Source organism: Mus caroli, unplaced genomic scaffold (genome assembly GCF_978045245.1).
Source record: "Mus caroli unplaced genomic scaffold, Mus_caroli_1 scaffold_19, whole genome shotgun sequence".
In the NCBI taxonomy this organism is placed as follows: domain Eukaryota; kingdom Metazoa; phylum Chordata; class Mammalia; order Rodentia; family Muridae; genus Mus; species Mus caroli.
Genome location: NW_028227274.1, coordinates 51,679,198 through 51,706,205, shown reverse-complemented (window position 1 = coordinate 51,706,205; position 27,008 = coordinate 51,679,198). Strand labels below are relative to the sequence as shown.

At 43.2% G+C, this 27,008-nt stretch overlaps 1 protein-coding gene across 2 annotated transcripts in view; it reads left to right on the top strand.

Moving 5' to 3' along the window:
- The first annotated feature begins 21,352 nt into the window (after nt 1–21,352).
- The window catches only part of Cep120 (centrosomal protein 120), a 65,285-nt gene continuing 59,629 nt past the window's right edge, over nt 21,353–27,008 (top strand). Inside the window, exons 1-3 of one of the 2 annotated variants that reach the window (XM_085833691.1) lie at nt 21,353–21,584; nt 21,725–21,790; nt 25,884–26,040. In XM_085833691.1, the coding sequence (XP_085689817.1) occupies nt 21,742–21,790; nt 25,884–26,040 (206 nt within the window). In that variant the 5' untranslated portion in view covers nt 21,353–21,584; nt 21,725–21,741. The remainder of the gene's footprint in view (nt 21,585–21,724; nt 21,791–25,883; nt 26,041–27,008) is intronic. The other variant, XM_021150632.3, reaches the window with a different exon arrangement.

The following is a 27,008-nucleotide window of genomic DNA, read 5'->3' as shown; positions in this document are numbered from 1 at the left end:
CAAAGTGCATGGCAGACGACTTTCTCTTATAGTCCAGGTTGACTGTTGCATCATTAAGGACGTTCCTCTGGATAATGATGAGCAACTTCAGATTTTACACTGGAGGGTTTCATTTCCAGAGATTCCACAGATCCACGCGAAGCCCTGTTATTTTCAGTGTGCCATTCACGGCTGTTCTCTAGTAATTTAACTTCATTCTACACATAATCTGTTTTTGTTTGTTTGTTTGTTTGTTTTTGTTTTTTTACCTGAAATAGAATTGGCTATTCCCAGGCCTTTCCTGTCATACATTCAGAGATAATAAAATGATTCGTTTCACCAGCTGTGTTTCTGGCCTCGGATGAGTTCAGAGGTATTTTACCTTGCCTGCTAAATACATGAAATGAGCCACGGGCGCCGTGCTTTTCCCTCTTTGGGTTCTTAAGGCATATCTCCAGGCCCCATCAGTACCATCGCTCAGCCATTCCTAAGGCTCCAGCTAAGTCTATTAAGTCTAGAATTCAAGGCGTGAGATCTATTAAGTGTTTGGACATGTCCTGCATTCTAAAGAGAGTGCATGAGGTAAATCTCATTAGATGAATAAGGCGAAGTCCAAAGGACCATTAAATTATTAGAAAGTATCTGATGTGTAACTGGGAATAAATCGAACATCATCTAGTGCCTAAAGCTTGAATACTTTGCTTTAGATAAAAATATCTATGTTGATCTTTATAGAAAGCTGAATGGAGTATACATAGTGACTCTCTGCTGTTCTTATAACTGGTTGTTGGGAAGCTATACATATTTCAAGATAAATGTTAAAATTAAAAAAAAAACAAAACCTCTCTGGGCATGACAGTGAACACCTATAATGATCTTACAAATGTGGGCATGAGAGTTACTCGATTTTGAGCCAGTCTGAGAAGACAGTGAATTCCAGGCCAGCCACGGCTACATAAGGAGACCCTGTCTCAATACAACACACACACACACACACACACACACACACTCACATGCAAATACATCTCTCACACACACACCATACACACATCACATAAACACCACACACACACACACACACACACACACACACACACACATCCTACCTTTTGAAAAGAGTTTGATTTGTATAGAAATCAAGTCAAAGATGTTCTCATAGTACTTAAAAGAGGTATCTGAGGAGTTTTCTGGGCAGCCAGTGTTACCCTGGGATGTCTGTCATGTATTTGTTCTTCATACTGTAGAGAGGGGAACTGAGATTCGTCTCTCTTATAAACATCCAATGTCTATTTGGGAATGATAATGACGAGCCACAAATAATCAAGCTGTCATTTCCAAAATGAGAGATCGCACAGAGTTTGGGACAACTGTCTCAGAAGAGTTTTGCAACTCATGAATATCAGAGTCTTGTTCACCAAAGCTCCGGTGTAACTTTGTAGATATTCATTGATCAACATGGCTATACAGTAGAAGGTGGCTGGTTTCACATGAGAATTTCCTATTGCATTCCAAGGTGAGAATAAAACTAAAACTTTCATGCATCTAACAAAAGACCTACTGTCATTCACGAGTCCACCACTCATGTTCTGTATATTGCAAGACAGGTCTGGCAGTCTTTATTCTAATTAGCATATACTATTATCCACTTCTGGCCTCCCTGTACACAAGGCATCCACCTAGTGCACACATACATATAGGCAAAACACCCTGTCTTAGTTAGGGTTTCATTACTGTGAACAGACACCATGACCAAAGCAACTCTTATAAGGACAACATTTAATTGGAGCTGGCTTACAGGTTCAGAGGTTTAGTCCATTATCATCCAGGCAGGCATGGTGCAGGAGGAGCTTAGAGTTCTACATCTTCATCAGAAGGCTGCTAGAAGAAGGATGGCTCCCAGGTGGCTAGGATGGGGGTCTTAAAGCCCACACTTTAAGTGTGTCACAGTGACACACCTACTCCAACAAAGCCTCACCTCCTAATAGAGCCACTCCCTGGGCCAAGCATATACAAACCATCACACACCTGTCTTAGTCAGGGTTTCTATTCCTGCACAAACATTATGACCAAGAAGCAAGTTGGGGAGAAAAGGTTTTATCCAGCTTACACTTTCACATTGAGGTTCATCACCAAAGGAAGTCAGGACTGGAACTCAAGCAGGTCAGGAAGCAGGAGCTAACGTAGAGGCCATGGAGGGATGTTACTTACTAGCTTGCTTCCCCTGGCTTTCTCAAATTGCTCTCTTATAGAACCCAGGACTACCAGCCCAGGGATGGCACCACCCACAATGGACCCTCCCACCCTTGATCACTAATTGAGAAAATGCCTTACAGCTGGATCTCAGGGAGGCATTTCCTCAAGGGAGGCTCCTTTCTCTGTGATAACTCCAGCTTGTGTCAAGTTGACACACAAAAACAGCCAGCACACACACACACATAAAATAAATGTAAAATAAAGATTATTGATCAGCTCAAACATATAGGGTAGTTTGGAAGTTTTTGAGTGAAATTTTGAGTGAAAAATACCAAAATTCCATATACCCCCTCCTCTGACCTCCTGGAGTTTTCCCTATTTTTAATGTCTGACTTAGCCTGATGTGTTTGAGTCAATCCCAATGCATTGGTAGCTAAACATCAGAGTTTATATTCAGAAGTAGAGTTTGTGTGGCACAGCTCTGGTCTTGACAACTTCCTAATGCCATCTCTCACATAGAAGTGTTTCATAGCCCTAAACATTGAGTGTGTTGGTGTGCGTTTGCTCCCTTATCTAACTCTGTTAATTATTTCTTCTTGTTACCAGGACAAAATACCCAACAAAAACATCTTAAGGAAGGAACGGTTGATTTTAGTTCAGCTTCAGAAGAGATGCTGTCCTTTATCTTTCAGAGAAGGCACGGAGGCAGGAGTGGGCGGCAGATAGATGGTCACATCAGGTCTCCAATAGGGAGGCAGAAAGAAGTGAAGTCTGGAGCCTTGCACAGAATTCCCCAGCCATGGGTGGTGTCCTGACACTCCGTGTAGGCCTTTCCATCATGTTAGTCAAACCTTTCTAGAAATATCCCTATAGGCATACTTACAGGTGTAGTTCCATGGTGATTCTAGAGTCAATGAAGCTGACAATGAAGAGTAAACTGCCATCTTACATCAAACCCTGGTAGCCATAGACCCTTTCACTGTAACCTTCTCAAATGTGCATTGAAGATACAAATTTAAGTGATAAGTTTTTTACTGTAGTTTTTTTGCCATCTCCAGAATATCATGCAGTTGGTGTATTCCAGTCTGTTGCCTTCTCGAATGTGCACTGAAGATACAAATTTAAGTGATAAGATTTAAGGTTCCCTCAAGTCTTTTCAAACTTGCTATGTCCCTGGTGGGCTATACCAGAGTTGCTTTATGCATTCATTCACCTCTTGAGGGACACTTTGGGGTCCCCACATTTTAGCAACTCTGGGTAAAGCTGGCATCACCATTCATATAAAAGGAATGGATGTAAGTTCTCAATACAGATTTTTTAAAACCATACACCAGGTGGTGCTGGTAGTGATTGTGGCTGTGGCTGTGGCTGTGGCAATGCCAGCAGTGTATGCCTTTAATCCCAGACTTGGGAGGCAGAGGCAAGTGGATCTCTGTGAGGCTGAGGCTAGCCTGGTCTGCAGAGTGAGTTCTAGGACAGCCAGGGCTACACAGAGAAACCCTATCTCATAAACAAAACCAACCAACCAAACAAACAAACAAAACAAGGAGTATCGAAGAGTCAAGCATGGTGTCCTGATTGTATTCAGGTTTGAAAGAAAGTGCCAGGGTACCTTCAAAAGAGGCCACACCCCACCGATGACCTTCCCTCTTTTATCCCCTTCCTTTATTTTTTCCTTTCTTTTGAACTATTCTGACTTTAAAGAGCAAAAGTAGCAGTTTTTGAAGCACCTTACCTACTTAGACACTCAAATATAATTTCCTCTTCACGTTGAAGAGATTAATAAATCACATAGACCTGGTCATGGTGGCGCAGGCTATTAATCCTAAGACTCAGGAGGTAGAAGCAGGAACTCAAGGTCTTCTTGGGCTACAGGAGACCCTGTTGCAAGCAACCAGATAAAAAGAGGGAGGAGCAAGAATGGTTTCCTCAACTCAAAAGAGCCCTTAAAACGTTCTTGCACAAAGCAAAGCTAAAGTCAAGACTAAATTGCTGAACACAATGTTTACAGCTGTTTCCACCTTAACCTCAGATACTAATTAACTTCCTTTGCAAAAGGACACTTTATGCTTTGAAACCAGCCTGAGCCACAGCGTGGAATTCCAATGCTTTGTGCACTGTTGTTGGGAGTTTCTAAGGAGTCCAACGAAAATAACAACCAAGGGCGGTGCTAGACCATAGGGCAGGTATTAATTTTCTTCTCCTGCCTTTCAGTCGGTGAGGGTAGAATTTTTAAAATCCTTTTCAGCCCTTTAAAAAAGAAAAAAGAAAAAAAACCATCTCCAGAGAGAGAAGCAGATGGTTCGCCCCGCCCAGCACACCTGTTCAACTGGTGACTCTCCAACAAAGCTTCAAACACAAACACTCACGTGGGCTTGCTAAAAATACTGGGTAATTATAATCCGTATGTTTTCTTTAGACAGTCAAGGAGCTCAGGTGTTTCCCAGCTTTTAGAAGAGTTCTATTGTCAGAAAGAAATGGAGATTTTACTTTAAAATGAAGAACTGATCAATGACCTTTCATTCTTCCTGGAAAACATATTATCATTCTAAATAAGGCAAAAGAATGTTACAAATATTATCTTTAAACCTCCCTCAAATTTTACAGCAAAGAGATAGTTTTACAAATAACATGGTAACGTGCTTCCTGGCATCTCTTTAACTACTAGGTTCAGAGAATTATAATATTATATATGTTTTAGCATAACCTGTGTTATATCTATACGCACTTCTCTGTCAAATACTAACTTCAAATATAACTTGTAAGGACAGTATGTTATTCTATCGAATGGTTCTACCATAAACTATTTGTAAATCCTATAATGAACAACAGTTAGATTTTTTTTTCTAATTTCCTGGTTCGGTGTGCAATGGTTATATACCAATAAACTATTCTGGAGAATTTATTCTGCCAAAATGTTTTTACTATTCTACTCTCCCTCCAGTGTGACAATAGAGGTTGTGCTTCTTAGGTAAGCATAATACCAAGCATGCTTAGCTGTGTGGGACACGTAAGTCACATGCATGTCACTCCAGCACGTAGGGGGCTGAAGAAGGGGGATCTCTGTGAGTTCAAGGCCAGTCAAAGCCACATAAAGAGACCCTTCCCCATTCCATCTCAAACAAGAAAACCACGGGTGAAAAGCTGTATTATCAGTTCTGCCTTTATATCTCTTTAAGTATTAGACACATTTTCCTTCGCTCATTAACCATTTTGACCACCTTTCTATTAGATAACAGTTTTCTTTCCTTTCTTTTTCATTTGGTTTTTGTCTTAGTTTCACTATGCAGCCCTCCTGACCACTATGTAAACCTTGAGTCCTGAATGTGCCGGCCGATAGGTTACTAAAGTTCTGTTGGGGAAGAAGATGAATATTTCTAGGATGGAATGACCCAAAAGGTTTTGCTTTCTAGTCACAAAACAAATTTTGGATGATTGTTATAAAAATGATTAACTTCATTCTTTTTATTTTTTTATGTCTTAATTTTTTATTTTTTTTATTTTTTTGTTTTATTTTTTTGGTTTTTCGAGACAGGAGTTCTCTGTGTAGCCCTGGCTGTCCCGGAACTCGCTCTGTACACCAGGCTGATTTTCTACTCTAAGATGACAGAAGACAGCTTGTTGTCTGTTTCCCTTACAGGAAAGACTGGGAACTCAGAAGTAAGTCAGCCCATCTGTACAGGCCTTCATGGAAACCACTGAGCCACCTGCACCCCCACTTACACTTTAATTAGGTTCTCCCTGTCGGGCTGGGAGATCCAGCCTTCCTAAATGAATGCTTTGCCTTTGTTTCCTGCAGAACTCACGAATTCAGACACAGACTCATCCAGGGTTTGCTGTATTGCATCCATTTTAAAGTATTTAGCAGAGATGCTAAGGAGAGCCCCACCAATTGTCCCAGAACCTGGAAAAAAGTGGGTTCCTTTCTTCCTATTTGATTGAGAAGAATAAAAACATAGAAGATGAAACTCTGTGACAGATGTGTATATACATATGCACACACATATATGTATTTCATAAATGTGTATTATATGTGTATGTATAAATGTATATGTCTGGTTAACTTTTATGGTGATTTATTTCAAATACATAGAATTTTTTTTTAATCCATTGAAGATGAACTAAATAAATGCACATGTCTTCCTTAAGGTAGGATTTGTGATTGAACCTCTGATCTCATTTGTAAAAGTCAAGTTTTCTACCCTTGACCTACAGCCTCAGCCATAAATATACATTTCTTGTTAATAGAAACAATCACTGGGTCTGGAGAGATGGCTCAGCGGTTAACAGCACTGACCACTCTTCCAGAGGTCCTGAATTCAAATCCCAGCAACTACCTGGTGGCTCACAACCATCTGTAAAGGGATTCAATGTCCTCTTCTGATATGTCTAAGACACTGACAATATACTCACATACATAAAATAAATAAATATTGAAAGAAATAGAGAGAAAGGAAGGAAGGGAAGAGAGAAAGAAAGGAATAAAGAAGAGAAACAATCACTAGAGACTTAGGTTTGGATTCCAAATCACAGAAACAGATTTGAAGCACACTCAGCCCTTCTGAACTGTAAAATGGAGGTGGACACTGTAGCGTTTACTTGGGCTCTCCTCCAGCCTCCCTTCTGACTTGGTGTGTATGTTGGTGAGATGGTAATGCGTTCCTTTGTTTGTTTTGCAGTACTAGGAATGTTGAACCCAGGGCCCAGCCCATGCTAAGCAAGTGCTCTATGCCGAGCTACGCTCTCAATAACACTCCGTTCCTGAAAGGGTATGGGGTCATTAGCCAAGATCAAGTTCTAAGGAAGTTAGGGTTCTTCTTAGTCTTTTAACTCTTACGGAAAGAGAGTGAGTGGTGTGAAACCTTTATATAAGAACAGAATTACAGCGTCACTTATTTAGTCTATAAAACCCTAGCTTGCTTATACACTTACTACTTATTTGTGAAGTTGTTTTCCTTGCTAACTATAGTCAACTCCTTTGGGGGGGGGCAGGGCCTTTGGATATTTTCTTGTATCTCCTCAATGAATACCTATTTCAAGGCTTCAGAAAAATGGGCTAACAGTATCGAGTGCGGGTGACAGTTTGTTAGGAACAAAAATAGGTGCCTTGAAGTTTTATAAACGCTCTTAAATTCCGGAAACCATGGCTAAACTGAAAATAAAGGCACGTTTGCTCACTATCGTAGAGCATAGAGAATCTGCTGTCAAGAGAGTCCAGTTCACATGTACCGAGTACACATACATGTATGTGTACATCCCCTGTATGACTGAATGTTAACCCTAAACCTTGTCATCAAACCTAGAAGCCATGCATGGGAACACATGTCTGTAATCCTAGCATTATCCTACGATGCTGAGGCAGGAGAATCGCAAGCTTGAGGTCAGTTGGGCGACTAAGCTAGAGCCTGCCTAGAAAATTAAAACAGACCATTTTGTGATGTTAGGTAACAGTGTATTATTTTTAAAAGGTCTTTGTTTTTCCTATAAAAAAATAGCACTCATCATAGAAAGATGGTCGGTGCTATCGCGTATGCACAGATCTGAACCCATGCTGCAAGTTTTGCCAGTCTTTATTTTTTATTAATCACAACCTTGGACCATAATTAAAAGGTACCTATAGCCGGGCGTGGTGGCACACACCTTTAATCCCAGCACTCGGGAGGCAGAGACAGGCGGATTTCTGAGTTTGAGGCCAGCCTGGTCTACAAAGTGAGCTCCAGGACAGCCAGAGCTATAAAGAGAAACCCGGTCTCAAAAAACCAAAAAAAAAAAAAAAAAAACCAAAAAAAAAAAAAAAGGTACCTATGCTCCTATGTGCTTGCTTAGATGCTTGCTTCCAAGTGCAGGTGTCCAAATGATTTACATGGCAGGCATAGTGGCCCAAGCCATTAATCTTGGCACATGGGGGGGGGGGCAAAGGCAGATGGAATACTGTGAGTGAGAGACCAGCCTGGTCTACACAGGGAGTTCTAGGGTGATATAGCTAGGGCTATATAGTGAGATCTTGTCTAAAACAACACCAATAGAATATATACAACATATACCCTTAAAGTATTTTTATTACTTTAAGTTGTGGATATATGCATGTGAATAAAGGTGCCATCGGGGCTGGGAGTGTTGAATCCTTAGGGTCTGGAATTACAGGTACTTTGAGCCAAGTGACTTGAGTGTGTGCTTGGGTCCCGTTGAAGAGAACTACAAGCTTCTAACCATTAAGCCATCTCTTTAGTTACTCCACATACACTTTTATTCACAAAAGCATCTTATTTAGATACTTGGATACTATGGAAAGTATAGTGTAACATCCTAAGTATTTCCAAATGTGTTCTGATGCTCGGTTTCTTTTTAAGTGGGAATAAGGGGTGGCCCTCGGTCCAGCAGGGCTCAATCCTGGGAACCTGGCCCCCTGGGGTTACGCGTTCTACACTTGGCTTTCTTTCTCTCAGCATGTGATAGTGTGTGTGGCCTGTAGGACTGGCTCAAGAAGTACATGAGGAGTAATGGATACCAGCTAGGGGGCTTGAGGTTATTTGGATTTCTTATGTCTCAGTTTTTCATCCGTAAAGTGGCCTTAGTAGAGAGTTTCATCGGTCTGGGAGATGGTTCAGTAAGTAATATATTTTCTGTGCATGTTGAGGACCTAAGTTTGGATCCCCCATACCCATGTAAAAACTGGTGTGTTGGAGCGCCATGGCCAAGGCAATGTGCAGGAGAGTCTGTGTGGGCTTAAGGCTCTCATTCAAAACACAGAAAGCCCTGGGATGAGGGTTGGGGTGTGTGTGTGGAAGAGGTTAGCTAGTCTCCCCAGGAGGTCTCTGTAGGAGTACATTCTCAGGTGGGTTTAGGAGGAGAGACTGGTTAACAAAGACAGTTGACTAATCTCATGGTGCCATAGCACCCTTTAGTTCATACATTAGTGACTCCGATGATCTACCCCATCTTGTATTATTTTTGAGGGGCTCAGGTAACAGAAGCAGGCAGGTATCTGTACACTCACTGGTTTGCACAGATGGTTATCAATATAGTTGATTTTATGGCTTGATGGGAGCAACATTTTAAAAAGATTGTATTTGTATTTTATGTGCACAGATGTTTTACTTGCATATATTGATTATACCATGTGTATACCTGATGCCTATGGTGGTCAGAAGAGGGCATGGGTGTGATGGTTTGTATATAGGGAGTGGCACTATTAGGAGGTGTGGTCTTGGGCTGCAGAGATGGCTCAGCAATTAAGAGCACTGTCTGTTCTTCCAGAGGTCCTGAGTTCAATTCCCAGCAAACAGATGGTGACTTACAACCATCTGTAATGGGATCCTATGCAGTCTTCTGGTGTGTCTGAAGAGAGCAACAGTGTACTTATGTATAATAATAATTCTTTTTTTTTTTTTCAAAAAAAAGGAGGTGAAGACCAAAAGAGGGCAGGCACTAAATCCTGTGGAACTGGCGTTACAGATGGTTGTGGGCTGCCATGTGGATGCTGGGAATTGAACCTGGCTCCTCTAGAAGGAACAGCTACTACTCTTAACTCTTAACCACTGCGCCATCTCTTTAGCCCCGTATCACTTTTGACTAAGCTCTAGTTGCCTCTTGTGACAAGGTACCTCTGAGAACACGGTCTATGAGATCTACAGTTCCACTTCTAACCTCGGGTTGTCTCTCACTGAGGCACATTCTCCGGGACGCCAGTGATGCAGAGGACAGCTTGTGCCACCAGACTTAAGCACCTGCCTCTGTTGTATCCAGGATGTGAGTCTTTGTATGTAATTTCCACTTGGAGCCCGACACATGTTCTTCACCATAGATCCACACATACATTATGTCTGCATGGGTTCTGAACTTCAGTTTTCTCTGTAATATTTCAAGAAGCAAGCTGAATTGACTTGGGGACAGGGGAAGTGTCTTCTGAGTTTGTTCCATTCAGCAAATATATTGATTTGCCTGAGAGGCCCAGACTGAGCAATTTAAACAGAAATGATCTTCTCACAATTTTCAAGGCTGAAGACCATGATGATGCTGTGAGCTGACCTGCTTTCTTCTAAGAGGCCTCTTCTTAGTCTATAGATTGTATTTGATTCCTGCATCTTCGCATGGACTTCCTTCTTTCTGTATGTCTGTAGCCTACTCTCAGAACATCCGTAACCCTGAGTCAGGGCTCACCCCGACAAGTATACATTCTCTTCAAAGTCCATTTCAATTCTTATGGGCCTGGCTACTGGAGATGAAGACTTCAGTGTAGCCGGGCAGTGCTGGCACACCCTTTTAATCCCAGCACTCTGGAGGCAGAAGCAGGTGGATCTCTGAGTTCAAAATCAGACTGGTCTACAAAAGAAGTTTCAGGACAGCCAGAGCTATTGCACAGAGAAACCCTGACTCAAACAAACAAACAACACAAAATTAAAATAAAAAATAAAAATCACTAAAACAAGCAAACAAACAAACAAACAAACAAACAAACAGAATTCGGTATAAGCATTTTGTCTGGGCGTGTTGAGTCAAGATCGAAACGCCAGCACATGGTAAGTTCTGACAGGAGGATAAGGAATTTAGGATTATCCTCTGCCATATAAACAGATAAGAGTTTGTCTCAACACCCTTCCACCTCTCACAAAACCAAACCAAACCAGTTTGAGCTACATGATCCAGTCCACAACGGGAGAGTTCGTGAGCACAGGGCATACCCTGACCAACATGGTGTGCAGTTACAGAACACGGAGGAAAATGCTTCCGTTCCGCAGTAGTTCTTACAGCTGGCTCAGGGCTGCACCAGAGCCCACTCTCCTTTTACCTAGAGCGGCATCCAGGAGCAGAGTGTTTGCTGGAGACGGGTGTGGGCCCCTGGGCAGGACGTTAGGTGATATAAATAACAGTGACTCACATAGTAAAAGTGATTTAATTTCCTTGCAGTTCTGGGGAAGTCCTTGAACTGACATGACAGTCTGGGTTTGTTGGTAACGCTTTTTAACCCTTGTTAATTTCCCCTTACGCAGCCCAGGACCGTTATTTCTCTTTCTGAAACAAACGGAACTCTGGATTCAGGCTCAGGAGCCTTTGACAAGCAACAGCATCTAGGTTTGACTCAATTTTTTAACATTTATTCTTTGTACGTATGACTGTATCTTCTGCATTTGTCTCTGTGCCCTGTGCTTGCAGTACGCACAGACGTCAATAGAGGGCGTTGGATCCCTTGGAACTGGAGTTAACAAAGGGCTGAGAGTTGCTTGTGGTTGCTGGGAATTGGATCCAGCTCTTCCGCAAAAGCCACTGATGCTCTTAACCCCTTCATCCCTTGAGTGGTTTTTTTCCTCTGTGTACTTAACTCTCGTTGAATTCACAAAGTCATCTTGTATTTTCATTTGAGGCAAGTGATAACCGTTTTTTCCAACTGAAACCGCAAAACAAAGCAATACTGTTGACAAAGAAAATTGGTGTGACAACAGGGCAAAATCATGAAGAGGTAGTCTGTTGAGGATCTGAAGTCGTGGAAAAGCTGCCCTAGTGTGTGGTGCAATCAGGCAAACCCTGTTTCTCTAAGGGACGTTCCTTAAAGTGATAACACTTGTTGTCCCTCCCCTCTCTGTATTATGCTCTGCTCTCATCTCCAGGGGCCATGGCTTACCTCTCTCACAGTGATTGGTGATTTAATTGCTGCCTCCACTGGGTCCTTGAGGAACCGAGTATGAAAGCATATATATTCTGCTTGAATGCTTCCAAACACTGTCACACAAGGACAATGTAAACAAGAACTCACTCTTAGACAGCGGCTCACTGAGAACCTCCACCTCTGATTTCAGTCCTAACGTAAGGAAGGTCCTTGTCCGAAAAACGAGCGTGAACACCGTTTGATGCAGACCAGTACAGACGAACAATGTTGCTTCCTTATATCCAAAAACCCAGAAAATCCCCTGCCTTATTCGTAATTCTTTCCTGTCTTAGTCAGGGTTTCTATCTCTGCACAAAGCATCACGACCAAGAAGTAAGTTGGGGAGGAAAGGGTTTACTCAGCTTACACTTCCAAGGTTGTTCATCACCAAAGGAAGTCAGGACTGGAACTCAAGCAGGTCCGGAAGCAGGAGCTGATGCAGAGGCCATGGAGGGATGTTCCTTACTGGCTTGCCTCCCCTGGCTTGCTCAGCCTGCTCTCTTATAGAACCCAAGACTACCAGCCCAGAGATGGTCCCACCCACAAGGGGCCTTTCCCACTTGATCACTAATTGAGAAAATGCCCCCATGGAGGCATTTCCCCAACTGAAAGCTCCTTTCTCTGTGATAACTCCAGCTGTGTCAGTTGACACATAGAACCAGGCAGTGCATTTTCCCCCCACCCCCACCCCGTGTTTGTTTTCTTTCGCTTTACACTTGGGCTTTTTCACTCCTTCCTTCTCTGGATTCCTTATTTGGTGCTGTGTGTAGAGCCCAGGAAGCCCCGCTAGGATGCTAGGATTTGTTTGTGTTGGAGAGTTTGCCTTATCCTCAAAATTGGTTAAATAACCTATTTGTGCAACTGGGAAAGTTTTAGCAGGAATTATTAGTCTATGAAAAACTGCTCATGGTAATTTTAAACAAGAAGATGCCATTTCTGGAAAGAGCATTAAACTTTAAAAAATGTCTACGAAGAGTGGATTCATACACAATTGCAAAGCTATGCTTACTGGCCTAACTGCACGAACAGTGCTTGGTTGTTCTGTGGGAGAATTAGAGATTTAACTTTCTATTCTCTTTAAATATAGAGTTCTTTTAAAATAGAGTTTTTAAAATGTAAAACAGTATCATCACATTTGGAATCTGGTTGTGTTTTGCTAGATGTTCAAATAAACAGTATGGTAAAAGAAATTATAGCTGCGGATGACCTTGAACTCCTAATCCTGCTGCCTCCACCTCTCATGTACTAGGCTTATAGAATTGCGTCACCATACATAAAATGTATAGGGTCTGGGGATCGAACCCTCAGCTTCTGAGATGCTAAGTAAGCTCTCTACCAACTAAGCCACATCCCTATGGAGAAGTTGACACTAGCACCCAAATGCACGCAGTCTATATTCCTGCTTCTCCCTTCCTGATTACACCGGAATTTCTTCATTCTAAAAGTTTCTGTCAAAGAGATGAAAACCTCATCTCCATCACCAGTGCCAAAGACCTTAACGCTCAGGGAACGGATTTGTGCTCAGAGTCTGTTTTTTGCCTGTAATGTCCTTGGCACTGCTCTTAAAATATCAGTGCTGATAAGAAGTGATTAAAATACATCCCTCGGTGAATAATTCATGTGTTACATCATCAAGTTGAAGAATTACATGGAAGAGAAATTGCAAGAGCTCCTCTGAGGGGAACCAGAGAATCATCCCTGTGCCTTTTGAAGGCAGCTTGTTGTCAAATTGTCCTCTTAAATGGATTGAGATAATTAAACTGACGTTATCATCATAAAAAATACAAGCGTAGAAATAAAACTAATAAAAAAAATACAAGCGTAGAAGTACAACTACGAAATTAAAGATGACACTTTGGGCTGCACCCAGCTCCGACTCGCTTCCACCCTCACCCCCCTACCCCCGCCAAAGAAAAGGACGAGAAAATGAAGGTGAGTTCCGTTAAAGGAAAGTGTGGAACTCTTCCTTTTTGAAGTGAACTTGTTTCATTATCTGTTTTGAGTCTAAGAGATCAGTACTTTAGTGTAAAGGAGGGGGATTTTTTTTTAAAGTTACATCTAAATTGGTTAATGCTAAAATAACTGTGGACACCTGAGCTACAGTTTGCTAGAATAATCTTAAGACTTTCATGCACACGTACGTGGAGTTTGTATTTCCTTTCCATAAAAAGGCTAGTGTTTCTTTTGTACTCTATGAAGTCTTTTCCATCGGCCTCTCCCCCTCTTCCACCACCTGTTTTAATTTGCCAGGCTTATCCATTTTTACATATTATAATAGCCCAAGAAAACAAAGGAAAGAGTATATATCTATGCTCTGCTGAGTGTGTCGATAAGTGAGATTTAAATTGATTTCTATTTTCTTGACCCAGAAAGTGAGAAAAAGAACTAACTACACCAAAAGAGAGAGCTCTTGAATTAAGGCAAAGTCTGTTATGTTAGCTCTGTTCTTTGCATGTAGAGATTTTTAGAACAGAAGGTAGCATCTCTTAAGGTCTAAACAAACCAGATGAGATGATTTGTGCTTTCTACTTTCAAAAGTCAAATCCATTGAGAACAAAGAAAAGAAATGTGCAGAAAAAAAAAAATCTCAGTGAGTGAAATTTCGACTGAAAGAAACACTGTATCTGGAAGTCCTTATCTTTGAAAACAGCCAGGGTTGACTTATTTAGGGGCTAGGTGAGGAAAGAAACACTGGGCTGAGAAGCAAGGAGAGAAACACTGGGCTGAACTACGCTGCCTTGTTACCAGGTATCGAATTCAACTCTGCTTGTCTCAAATGGATTTGAAGTTAAAGAAAGAATGAACGAACCGGCCCCTCAGCAGCTCTACCCTTTCGTATCCAAACGACCCATACTCCTGAGAAAAGGTTGGACAAGGGGAGAGTTAATTGATCCTCACAGAAACACTTCAAGGGAAAGGGCAAGGAGAGAAACTTGACCACGTGTGTAAAATGAGTGTCCCTAAGCTCTACTCCCAGAAGCGGTAAGCTATCGGATGAGGTTATGAGAGGGTTCACGGAGACGCATTCGTTAAAGCATTTAATACTCGTAAATGGGAGCAGATTTGAGCTCTGAAAATTCTGCTCAGCTTTCCCAAAACGTAGATACTTACTTTAATTAAAAACAAAAATTGCCAGTGAACGCTCCTGGAAATGGATATATGGTAGAATTGAGTCAGCTCCCTGGTGTTGAATCAGAGGCCGATTATCGAGATAACTCTGTGGACCTTAGTATTTGAAATTTGAAGAAACTCTTGGGAATGTTACAATGCCTGGTAGCTCTGTGTTGGTTCAGTGAAGAGGAAGGAGAATGTTCTGGAAAACTGCTGTCTAAATTGAAAACATTGAAGTGAAAAAAAGCCAATAAAAACCAAACCAAATGAGCTAACAAAAAACCCTACTACTCGCCTGTAGCAAACTGGCACTATGACCTTCTGTCTTAAAGAAATTCGTAGGGCTGGAGAGATGGCTCAGCGGTTAAGAGCACTGACTGCTCTTCAAAAGGTCCTGAGTTCAAATCCCAGCAATCACATGGTGGCTCATAACCATCCATAATGAGATCTAACATCCTCTTCTTGTGTGTCTGAAGACAGCTACAGTGTTCTTGGATATATAATAAATAAATCTTTAAAAAAAAAGAAATTCATAGACTAAGACATGGTTTATGATTCGATAACTTACAATGGAAGATTGCGCTCATATATTGTGTCAGGTTAGGTTAGAATCCGTTTGTAGCCTCAAGTGTCTTATTTTCATTTATTAAATGAATATCATAAATGTCTGCTGCAGACCAAGAACTTTTCTAGGCCTTGGGGGTCAAAAGGAAAGCAAGCAGGATCAAAACATCACAGAACCTAACACCATTACATTTCCTTGTCACTTGTGCTAGTGACACAACGACTTGGTCATTTTCAACACAGATTTGGAATGCATTGTATGTCAACAGTGTTAAGGTGTCTACAGGAAAATGAGGCAGAAAATGTTCCTTTAACTTGGATCTGTTGACGAGACTGTATTTTGTTGTGTTTATATTTCTTCATCAAGGTAATAGGAGCCAGCTGCCATGAAGCAGTTGTCAGAGGTCAACTTCATGTGTTGGTTCTCTGCATCCAGCTTTACATGGTTTCTGGAGATGGAGCTTGCAGGTCATCAGGCTTGCCTGACAATTGTCTTTATGTAGTGACACAGATTAAGGCAGTGGTTCTCAACCTGGGGGTCGAGACCCCATAACTATACTGCATACCAGATGTTTATTTACCTTAAGATTCATAACCGTAGCATCTCAATAACGTCCCCCTCTTCTTCTCTTTCCTTCCTTGATGTTGTTTACTTGTTTGTTTGTTTGTTTGTTTGTTTAATAGAGTTTCATGTATCCCAGGCTGACTCAAACTCACTTCATAAAGAGGCTGGCCTTGGAACTTCTGATCTTCCAGCCTCTACCTCCAGAGTGCAGCAACTCCTCGTGTGCCCATTGTTATGCATTGGTAAGGATAGAACCCAAAACTTCCTGCAGGCTTGGCAAGTATTCTCCGAACTGAGCAGTGACCCTATGCCGTGAGGTTGCATTTTCTATCCCTTTGTCATAGATCCAGAACTTTCCCTAGATCTGTCTTCTTCTGCAGAGTGAGAGACGACCTCCTCTCACCCTCCCCTTTACACCTGCCCTCGAAAGAGCCACTTCTACAAACAGGATGTTTCAGAGCCCCTTTCATGCTCAACATTACCCACAAAGCAGACACCACAAGGACAACATACAAAAATGTTGCTTTCCCTCAGCCCTTAAATTCAACCCAAACTCCACTTAAGCTGGAAGCTGGTCCTTGTCATCACTGGCTTCCCCCGCCCTTGAAACAGAGTTTACTATCCAGAGCAAGTACTGGGAGAAATCTCGCCAGGTTTTGCCTTGCTGGTCACTAAGGATCCTGGAAGTCTAGTGCATTTGTTGATCCTGGTTCAAATCAGAGACTTCTGAGACTAAGGTAAGCATCTGTGTCTCCTTTTTTTTTTTTTTTTTTTTTTTTTTTGTGCCGATCTCTAGGGTTCCACCCGGGAGTAGACTGTTAGTCTCCACCAAGGGAGTTGATTGCTATTCTCCACCGCAGCACACTCACTCCGCCCTTTGCTTCCCAGTTTTAGGCAATCTCTTCCTGATTACACTTACCTTTGCGTCTGGAGGTGCTAACTGTGATATGCACTTCTTGAAATTTGGGCTAGAGGTCACTAGCTTGTACAAAGCACATATTTTGTTGTGGTGGTGGTGGTGGTTGTTGCTGTTTCACACTTAATCTCATCCCAGCATTTAAGATTTGGATAGTTTCACGGAAGAATCTATTAATTCCCACTTCTTGTGAAAACTGGAAGACTGTGATAAACAACCCTGTGCCAACAATCAGCCGGAGAAGAGCCATCTCCTGCACAGCTGTGGTGTCCCGCCTGTGTCCAGGGATCTGCTGAGTCATCACTCTTTTCCAGCTTTGACTTACTGAGATGTTCTGGCTTCATAAAAAGCCAGAGTGAGATGGTGCAGGTGACATTCCCTCCAAGAACATAGGTCTAAGCCAAGTTGAGAGAATATAAAGAACTTGGTTATCTTTGTAAACCTGGAAAGAGAGAGAAATCTGAAGATAACTATAACAAATGATCTTTTGAAATGAAAGCCTGTCATTCAGAGATTTTAAATTATGCCCGGGCCCCTCCCAGAAAGGATGCTGTTTAATCCTCATAAAAATCTTGTGTGTGTGTGGGGGGGGAATGGCAGCTGGCCTTGTGGATAAAGCAGTTGCTGTGAAAGTAAGAGGACTGATGTTTAGAGTTCCAGAACAAACATATAAAAGCCAGGCAGGTTAGACTAGCCAGAATTGGTGAGCCCAGGGTCAGTTAGAGACCCTGGCTCAATAGATAAAGTGACCAATAATTTAGCAAGCTGCTTGTTTATGAGCCAATTCACAAACACGAGTCCATTTGCACTTGTATACATACTTGCATACACTGATACACACCACACACTCATACATAGGGAAGAAGAAAAAAAGACCCAAGTACTATTAACCTAAGCTGGGTAGTGGTGTGGCCCATGCCTTTGACCTCAATGCTCTGCAGGCAGAGGCAGTGGGGTCTCTGTCAGTTGGAGTCCAGTCTGGACTACAAATCAAGTTCTAGGACAGACACGGCTACACAGAGAAACAGTGTCTTAAATTAACCTTATATTGCTGATGGAAGAACTGAGGCTCCAACCAGAATTACTTGGGAGAGTCACAAAGCCAGAAAGTCTTGTGACTTGGAGCTCAGGTATTCCTGATACCTGACTGTATTGGTTAGGGTTTTACTGCTGTGAACAGACACCATGACCAAGGCAAGTCTTATAAAAAACAACATTTAATTTGGGCTGGCTTACAGATTCAGAGGTTTAGTCCATTACCATCAAGGTAGGAGCATGGCAGCATCCAGGCCGGCATGGCGCAGGAGGAGCTGAGAGTTCTATGTCTTCATCCAAAGGCTGCTAGTGGAAGACTGACTTCCAGGCAACTAGGGTGAGGATCTTATACCCACACCCACAGTGACACACCCATTCCAACCAGGTCACACCTATTCCAACAAGGCCACACCTTCAGATGGTGCCACTCCCTGGCCCAAGAATCTACAAACCATCACACTGACTTTCTGATTTTTGAGCTCTACAGTCTCAAATGGGTATTAGTGACCCTTTCTCAAGAGATTAAAGACACCATATTTAATTGTCCCATTTATTGGTAAAGGATCCAGGTTTAAAGGGCTATTTGTGTCGCTATTAATTAGGTTTGGTTTTTTCTCCTCCCTCCCCTCCCCCCACCTACTCTCCCTCTCTTCTCCTTTCTCCCTCTTTTTCTTGAACATTGTTATTTTTGACAATTTTATACATGTAAACAATGTATTTGCTCGCACTTTGAACTCTCTCTTTAAATGCCTAAACACTCCCCAACACATCTGCCTCCCTACCTTCACGTCCCTTCCTTTCTTTTGTCTGTCTGTCTGTTTGTCTGTCTGTCTTTCTCCTATGACCACTGAGTCCAGTTAGTGTTGCCTGCTGGAATGCTGGCTGGTCTTGTCCTGACCAGGTGGAAGTCTAGTGTGTGTGACTATAACTGCAGTAAGTCCAATGGCCATGTCCTACCAGCTGTCACAACATGTCACAACACTTTATTCTTCAGCTCTCACTCGTCCTGTCCTCTCTTCAGTGACAGGCCCTGAGCCTTGGAGCAGTTGTCTTTCTGATTTAGAGTCAAGGTCTCACTGTACAGTCCAGGTTGGCCTAGAATTTTCAGGAATCCTCCTGCCTCAGCCCCTTGAGTACTGGTATGACAAAGGGATATGCCTCCACACCCAGCTCATTCCTTCTTCCAAATGGAGGCTGGTTTTCTAAGCAGTTCTCAAAGGTCAGGTATTGGTATCACATTTTTACAAACAGCAGGTATTCAATAAAGGGTATTAATTTTATTAGTCCTGGGATTTCATTTTAGATTTATTAAATATATATCTCTGGGCTGTTTATATGCATGGAGATGGACTGAAGAAAGGAAATTTTAATATAATTTATAATTTCTTCTGTAGTATGCCATAGAAGTTGAAAATAAAACAGAAAAATACTACAAAGTAGGGTTTATTCAAAATGTGAAATAGATATAGAAAAAAAAGGGCTTGCTATGAACCAAGATGTCCTTTTGTTTGCAGAAATAGAAAGTTTCCTAATACGATTAGCTAGCAGACTGACACACTGTCGGTTTGAATTTGTATACTTTGTATGCTGGTACTGTGATGAATCTTCCATTGTCTAATAGATACAATTTACACATGCTATAAACATTTTCTTATGTATTTGGCTACAGTAATTGGTACTTCATAAGCCTGTAATAAAATTTCCTCTGAGGAATTTAAACTAATATGTGATGCTTTATGCTAGAATCGAAGCCTCTTGCTGTTTAGACAACAAGAGGGGAATTAGATTATGGAACCATGGACTTAGATGATGATGGAATTACAGCCCATTTGTAGAGGGCAACTTCCATATCATTAATTTTGTACACTCTGTGAAAAATAAAGGCACTGTGCAAATGATGCTGGTCAGTTTTCAGCAACTTCAGTGAGGGGACCTCACAAAAGAGGTTTAGGGAGGAAATCCTGCAGCAGAGAGCTGAACCACTACTGCAGTGGGTCAGCAAGCAAAGACACCTGCTGCCACGCCTGACCTGACACCCTGAGTCTGATCCCGAGGATCCCACATAGTAGGAGAGAACTGACTTCCAGAAGTTGTCCTCTGACCTCTAAGTGTGCCCCCACAACACACACACACACACACACACACAAGCAATATGTTTTGAAAAGAGAGCTAGATCAAAAAATTTACTACAAGAACTCAAGGAAGAGCATCACACACACACACACACACACACACCTGCCTTCATTTGATTAATTTTAGATTTTTTTTTTTTTTTTTTGAGACAGGGTTTCTCTGTGTAGCCCTGGCTGTCCTGTAGACCAGGCTGGCCTCGAACTCAGAAATCTGCCTGCCTCTGCCTCCCAAGTGCTGGGATTAAAGGCGTGCGCCACCAAGCCCAGCTAGCTCCGTCCTAATATCCTTTTCTTTTGTAGACAAAGAAGAGAAAGACAGCAGTGCACAAGATAGTAGCAGGGCTCAGAGATTGAATTATAATTGTTCTCAAAACATCTTCTAGGTCTACAGAGCAAGAAAGCAGCAGGTGTCGGCACACTTAGTCCACTACTTCGTGAGATCTCACTTCAGCTATTTTATTGTTTTGCCCTATTACCTGTCATGGTGTTTTACTTTTGACTTTCCGGGCGGAATTCTTGCAAATTTTAACGCTAACAGAGTCCACGATGGCTCTAACAGATTCACTTTTTAGGTTTTAAGTTAGATAAGCTTCAAAATACATCTAATCCCTCCCCCGTCCCGCCCCCCTCCCCCAAATGAAATCGGAAAGGGAAATGTGGGTTCAGGGCACTCCCACGCCTTAACTTTTGGCCTTGATTTTGCAAATTTACTATGTCTGCGTAGAAACTACTTCTTTAAATATTCTCGCCCACGTGACAATGTTTTTTCCTCTCTCTCTCTCTTTTTTTGGAAGTGTTTCTAGGGTACAGCTTAATCTGGGAGAGATTACGTCAGCGCCAGCGGTTACAGTAACTACCGTATTGACGCTACTTGTTTTCATAGGACAAACAGTGGAAGTGCTGAACATGAACAGGTTCACACTCTGGCCATTCTTCTTATTATTATTTTTGGTGACAATGCACTCAGTTCTGTTGACGCCAGGTGCCTGAGAACTAGCATTTAAAAAAGAAAAAAACGCTATTGTTTCATTTCTTAGATTAAAGCGGAGCATAAGGCTCAAAACACACTGCCCTCCTACTCTTTTAAAGATCCAAATGACGCAGGACCAGGAAGCGTTTAGAGCACTGGTGCGCTTGCGCGGCCTGTGACCCGGGAGGGGGTGGTGGTTCAAGTCTCCTGCCCTCCCGCATGCGACCAGCAGGCGACGCTGCGGGCTAATGCAGCCGCATCTCCCCAGGGCTCTTGGAAAGCGCGTCAAAGGGCGGGAGGTGAAGGCGGCTGATGGACGTTCTATCCCCGACCGCCCTGGTCTCTATCACCCTTTGTCCTCCAGCCTCCCTCGGGCTCTCGGCCTGCGGGCCTGGTTGCTAAGCGGAAGCGGGGCGCGGCGGCGTCCGCTGCGGCTGCCGGGGCGTTTGAATAGCGGCTTAGCAGGCGGCAAAAAGGTGCCGGGCTGGCGGGCTTGTGGGGCGGCAGGGCCAGGCAGCGGAGCGGCGTTCGCCGAGCCGGGGCTGGGTTAGGGCCTGGGCGGCGGGCCGGGGAGCGGGGCCGGCCTGCGCATCTCAACTCCGCTTCTTTCCTGCAGACCCTGCCGCCGAGACCATGGTCCCCAAGTCCGACCAACTGCTCATCGTCGTATCCATCCTCGAAGGTGAGCGGCCTCGGGGTTTAAAAATTTTTTTTTTACAACTGCTGTTTCCCGAGCCTCAGCAGAGTAATGTGTGACCGGAGCTTTGTTAACCTTACGAACCCTGTCATCTCTGCTTTTGTGGTCCCCGAAGACTTGTTTCAGTTGCACGGAGCGAGGTCTGTTAGGCAATTGATTTAAACATCTCTCCGGGGAACCGGAGTGCTATTAGGGATAAGTGATATTTAGCGTGACTTAGCTGTAGCCCCAGAGAATGTAGGAAAAAAACCGATCTCCATCACAAGCAGCCTGTCGATGGCTTCTATATCCGAGCTAAAAGTGCCTGCAAAGCAAGTTCTGTTCCGCAGTCCCCGCTAATGCCATTTGTAAGAACTTTGCCATTGACTTTAATACAAGCTTTGTACCATTCCAGATCTGTTGCCGTGACTGTTCCCTTTACATGTCTCGATGGCCTACCGCGGGTGCTAACCATGGTTAAGGTGTACTAAATGAGCCTTGCGTGTTTGTCGAGCGAGTGGCATTTGTTTATCCGGGACTTACTGAATGTCAGGTGCCGTCCTGGCAAGGCAGGTGGCTCTGGGTCTAGAAGCTTAGGGAGGAAGTTAAGTGGGCAGCGAGTCAAGCTGGGATGGCCACCTCTTTTGGGGAACGGTTTCCTGAGGAGATGGCAGCTATGTGGATCTTAGAGCTAATTGGGAATGGGTCAGATGACAAAGGCTGGACAGATGGATGGTCTAGCTGCAAAAAGCACTTAAGGTGTGGAAAAAGAAGCTCTGCTTTGCTCTCAGACTCATTCAACAAATATTGCCTCGTTAGCTGATGGCAGCAAAGTGGGGTTTCATAAACTGGAACAGGTTATCAGTGTGAGGATTCTTGAGTGTTTAGCCACAGGTGTTGATTGCTTCAACCCTTCTCCCCTCAGGAGAAGTCTGATAGTGTTTGAGGAGAGGGAAGGAAAAAAAAACCTGTAAAAATAGTTTCTGAGTTTGGAATAAGAAATTGGCCAGAAGCTATTAAACAGTAGCGACAATAATAATTGTTTCTTTACTGCTTAAAAATACAAGATTGAGCAGGGAGTGGTGGCAGCTCGGGCCTTTAATCTCAGCACTCAGATGGCTCAGAGCAGGCTAATAATCTCTGTGAGGTCAAGGGCAACCTGGTCTGCTGGTGATTTCCTGCACCCCTCACCCCAACAAACAAATAACAAAACACCCAAATAAACACCCCCCCCCCCAGACTGAAACAATTCGTTGACTTCTAATTGGTTGATAGAGGCTGTTAAATTTAGAAACTTCTCTGTGAAAAAAAAAATTGTAGTGATTTTCTGTCCTCGGTGACATAGGGGTCTGTTTTACTTGGGATGAACAAATTAGTGTGCAAGACACCCTATGTTGGGCTACACTATAATAATAACGTGGTGCAGACCATAAACGTGGGTGTGGCAGGAGGAGCAGTAATCGAAGTAGCTTCTTTCCTAAGCCCTAGACAGACAAGGGTAGAAGAAAGTTATTTCCGGTGACTAGATCAGCCAGGATAATGAGAGTGAACACGGTGGGTGGACCGAGGCCGCAAGAGGATGGCGAGTATTTAGGAATATTGTACTTGGTCAGAACGAACCAGAGTGAATCGGCTTTGGAGGACCTCGGAAGCCAAGGAGTGTTATTCTAAGGGAAGTGTCCGTGGCTGTCGTCCCACCTAGAGAAAGGAACTTGACTCCTGTTCGGTTTGTGAGTTGTATTCAGAAAAGAGAACCAGGAGGCAGGGATGTCGGTTAGGTTGTCACCACAGACACACTTAAAATTGGCATAAGGTCCTCTCCCCAGCCCTGCTAGTGTTTACATTGAACCCGGGCACCCAGGATTCGTTGCCATCTCTTTCTGTCCCTGTCTTCCAAAGGATTCCCGAGGGTTGATTTTATTTTTGGTGTTACATACACAGTCTCCACTGCATGCCTGGGTTCAGACCTTTACTATCCCCTAACCTGTAGTAATGGACTCAGTCTGTTTTCCTAACATTTCCTTCCTTTCCAGAAATAGCTGCTGCCCACAACTACCTGGCAATCGTCTTTCTCATCCATAGATACTGTCTTCATTTTTCCAGAGTTCTAAGGGGTTACTACACTCTTAGAGTAAACGTGGCCCTTCCTGTTAAGAACGTCTGCTCACCCTTTAGGTGTCCTATATCCCCAGGACTCTGGCTACATTGAGCTACTTAGCATTTCTTAGCTACATTCCTAGAAATGTCTCTTATTGAAAGGACCTGGATTTCTACGTGGAGCAGAACCATTGCACGCTGGGTTCCAGGATAGACACGCAAGGTTTCTGTTGTCTGCCTCCTCGCTGTGATAAAGGCAAGGCAGCCTGGGGAGGAAAGGGTTATCTCATCCTGCATCCCAATCCCAGGTCATCATTGAGGGAAGTCAGAGCAGGAACTGGAGCAGTCCGTGGAGGACTGATGATGCTTACTGCTTTGCTTCCCATGGCTTCCTCAGCCTGCTTTCTTCTGTACAATACAGGACCGCCTGCCCAGCGGTGGCACAGCCCACATCACAACTGTCATTAATCAAGTAAATGACCCACAGACTTACCTACCTACAAGCTAATCAGATGGAGGCATTTTCCCCATTGAGGGTCCCTCTTCCTAGATGACTCCAGCTTATGGCAAGTTGGCAAAAAAAAACAAAAAACAAAAAACAAAGAACAAAAAACAAAAAAAAAAAAACCCTAACCAGCAGAGTTTAAAGCAAGAGCCTCAGGCGGCCATTGTTAAAGGACATTTTTAGATTTATTTATTTACTTTTGTATCTGTGTGAGTGTGTGCATACCTGTTCATGCCTTTAGAGACCAGAAGCCAGTTTTGGTCACCTCCTCAACCACTCTACCTGTTCTCCCTGAAGCTTGGAGACAGGCTCCCTCAGTGATCCTGGTGTCTCTCAGCTGATGCTCTGGGAGCTGCATTTATGTCACAGGCTGCCTGGCTTGTTCCTCCCAACTCCAGTCCTCACACTCGAGCAGCAAGCTTGCTTCTCCCCGTCTCTCTAGTCCCTCATCCGACACTCCTAAGGCTACAGTCGGGGTCCTTTTCTTTCTTCCTTAAAACCAGAGCATTGCTTTTGTGTCTGATTGTTGAAGTTCTCACGATGAACTGGGCGCTGCGATAGTTGCCTCTCTTGGTTTGGGTGGCAGTGATGGACTTCTCCCTTGGCCATCTTCTGGACACCACATTGGCACAGTCTTGGAAATATGTTGTCCCTTACCTTGGCACTCCAGTTTTACTTTCTCTTTGATGGGAAGCCTGTGTTTGTCACAGGGTGACTTGTGGGTGGTAGGTGTTTGGGTCACAGCGGTGGCATGTGTGTGTCTTGCTGCAGTGCTTCTTTTCCACATGGTGCAGTTCCTTTTCAGCTTCTGCTGCCCACAGACCCTGCTTAGGGTTTGTTCTGGGGTCTCGTCATCCAGGCTCTTGGCTTCCACTAAACAAGTGTTGGGGTTGTCTGTGTGCACCACCAACTCGACAAATTTGGTCTTTTCTACCATTTAATTCCAACCAAGAACTGTGTGTGTGTGTGAGATGTTTATTTGATAGTGGCTATAATTCCCTTCTCTCAGCAGAGTGGAGGCCACAGTTATTGACTCTGTGCAGGAGGGTTAGCAATTCTTACTCTCTGTTCACTTTCTTCCAGTTTTGAAATTTTCTCCCTCGTAGGCCCATGGTTTTCTTTTTAGGACAAGTACCTGTTTTATTCTTTTTGAAGCCATTTATCTTACCATTTGTTTATCTCCCTTTTAATGTACTGATCTGTGAGCAAGTGAGTGGGTGCACTCTTGCTGTAGGGCCTGATAACCTGTTAGAAATGCAGGCTTTCAGGCCCACCTAGACCCACTGGATCTCTGCAGTGATTCATAGTCACATAGTGCTGGAGAAGCAATAATTGCTAAATTACAGCTTCCAATTTATGAAAGTAAGTGTAGATGCATTTGAGAGATAGTTTATGCAACATGCCGGCCCGTCAGCTCCCTGTAGCAGACCTCAGTATTTAAAACATGCGACAAGTGATCCTCTTTGGTTTCTGTATGTGTGTGTATTCTTTCACCAGGTCGCCATTTCCCCAAACGTCCAAAGCATCTGCTTGTGGTGGAAGCAAAGTTTGATGGGGAGCAGCTGGCTACTGATCCTGTTGACCATACTGACCAGCCAGAATTTGCCACTGAGCTAGCCTGGGAGATTGACAGGAAAGTCCTTCATCAGCACCGGTGAGGCTGCTTGCACTGTGGCAGCGTCTTTGTCCTTTCTCATAGCTTTTTATGTTTTATAACCTCCTGGTTATAGTGATCATCACATTTATTGGGTGTTTTGTTTTGTGTGTATTTTTGCTCTTGAGACAGGGTCTTTCTTGGTTTGACTTTGTGTTGTGATAAAGCACCCTCATGAAGCAACTTAAGGGAGAAAGGGTAACTTAGTCCCCAATTCACGCTACTGACATCGTTGTAGGGAAGTCAGGGTTGCAGGAGCTTGTGGCGGTCAGTCACATTCTATCTGCAGTGGGGCGCACAGTGGGGCGCACAGTGGAGTGCATAGTGGTGCATTGATGCATATATGCTTGTGCTCACCTTACCCTCCCAGCTCTTACACATTCAGGACACACGGCTTGGGCATGGAGCCACCCACATGGGCGAGGCTTCCCACCTCAACTGTACTTAGATTGTACATTTTTAAATGAACTTCATGGCTAGAAACATCAATAACCACAGTACTTTTATTAAATGATTAAAAATATAATTCTAAAAGCTGGGCATAAGATAATATGGTTTGCCTCTAATCCCAGTACTTTGGGGGTAGAGTTCAAGGCTAGCTTGGGCTACATAGAACCCTGTCTCAGAAAAAAGAAAAGAACCTACCACCATCAAAACTCCCATATCACTTTGGTACTAAATCAAATCAGAACAGAAAATTAGCAAAATTCAAGAATTCTTATTGCTTTTATTGGTGGATTAGAACATAAATTTATTTGAAGGTCTATTCTTAATGAATGTTAAGGTTTTGTCTTTTTACTGGCATTCAGAATATTTGCTTAGGCTGAGTTCTATTATGCGATGTAATTGTCTAAGCACCATGTGATACAGCCCTTTGGTTATTTAGGCTAAGAATTCCTAAGTGGATTTTGTGCTAAGTGGAGTTAAATAGTGACTCCATTGGCTCAGTGATGCCAGCCTCTATTCAG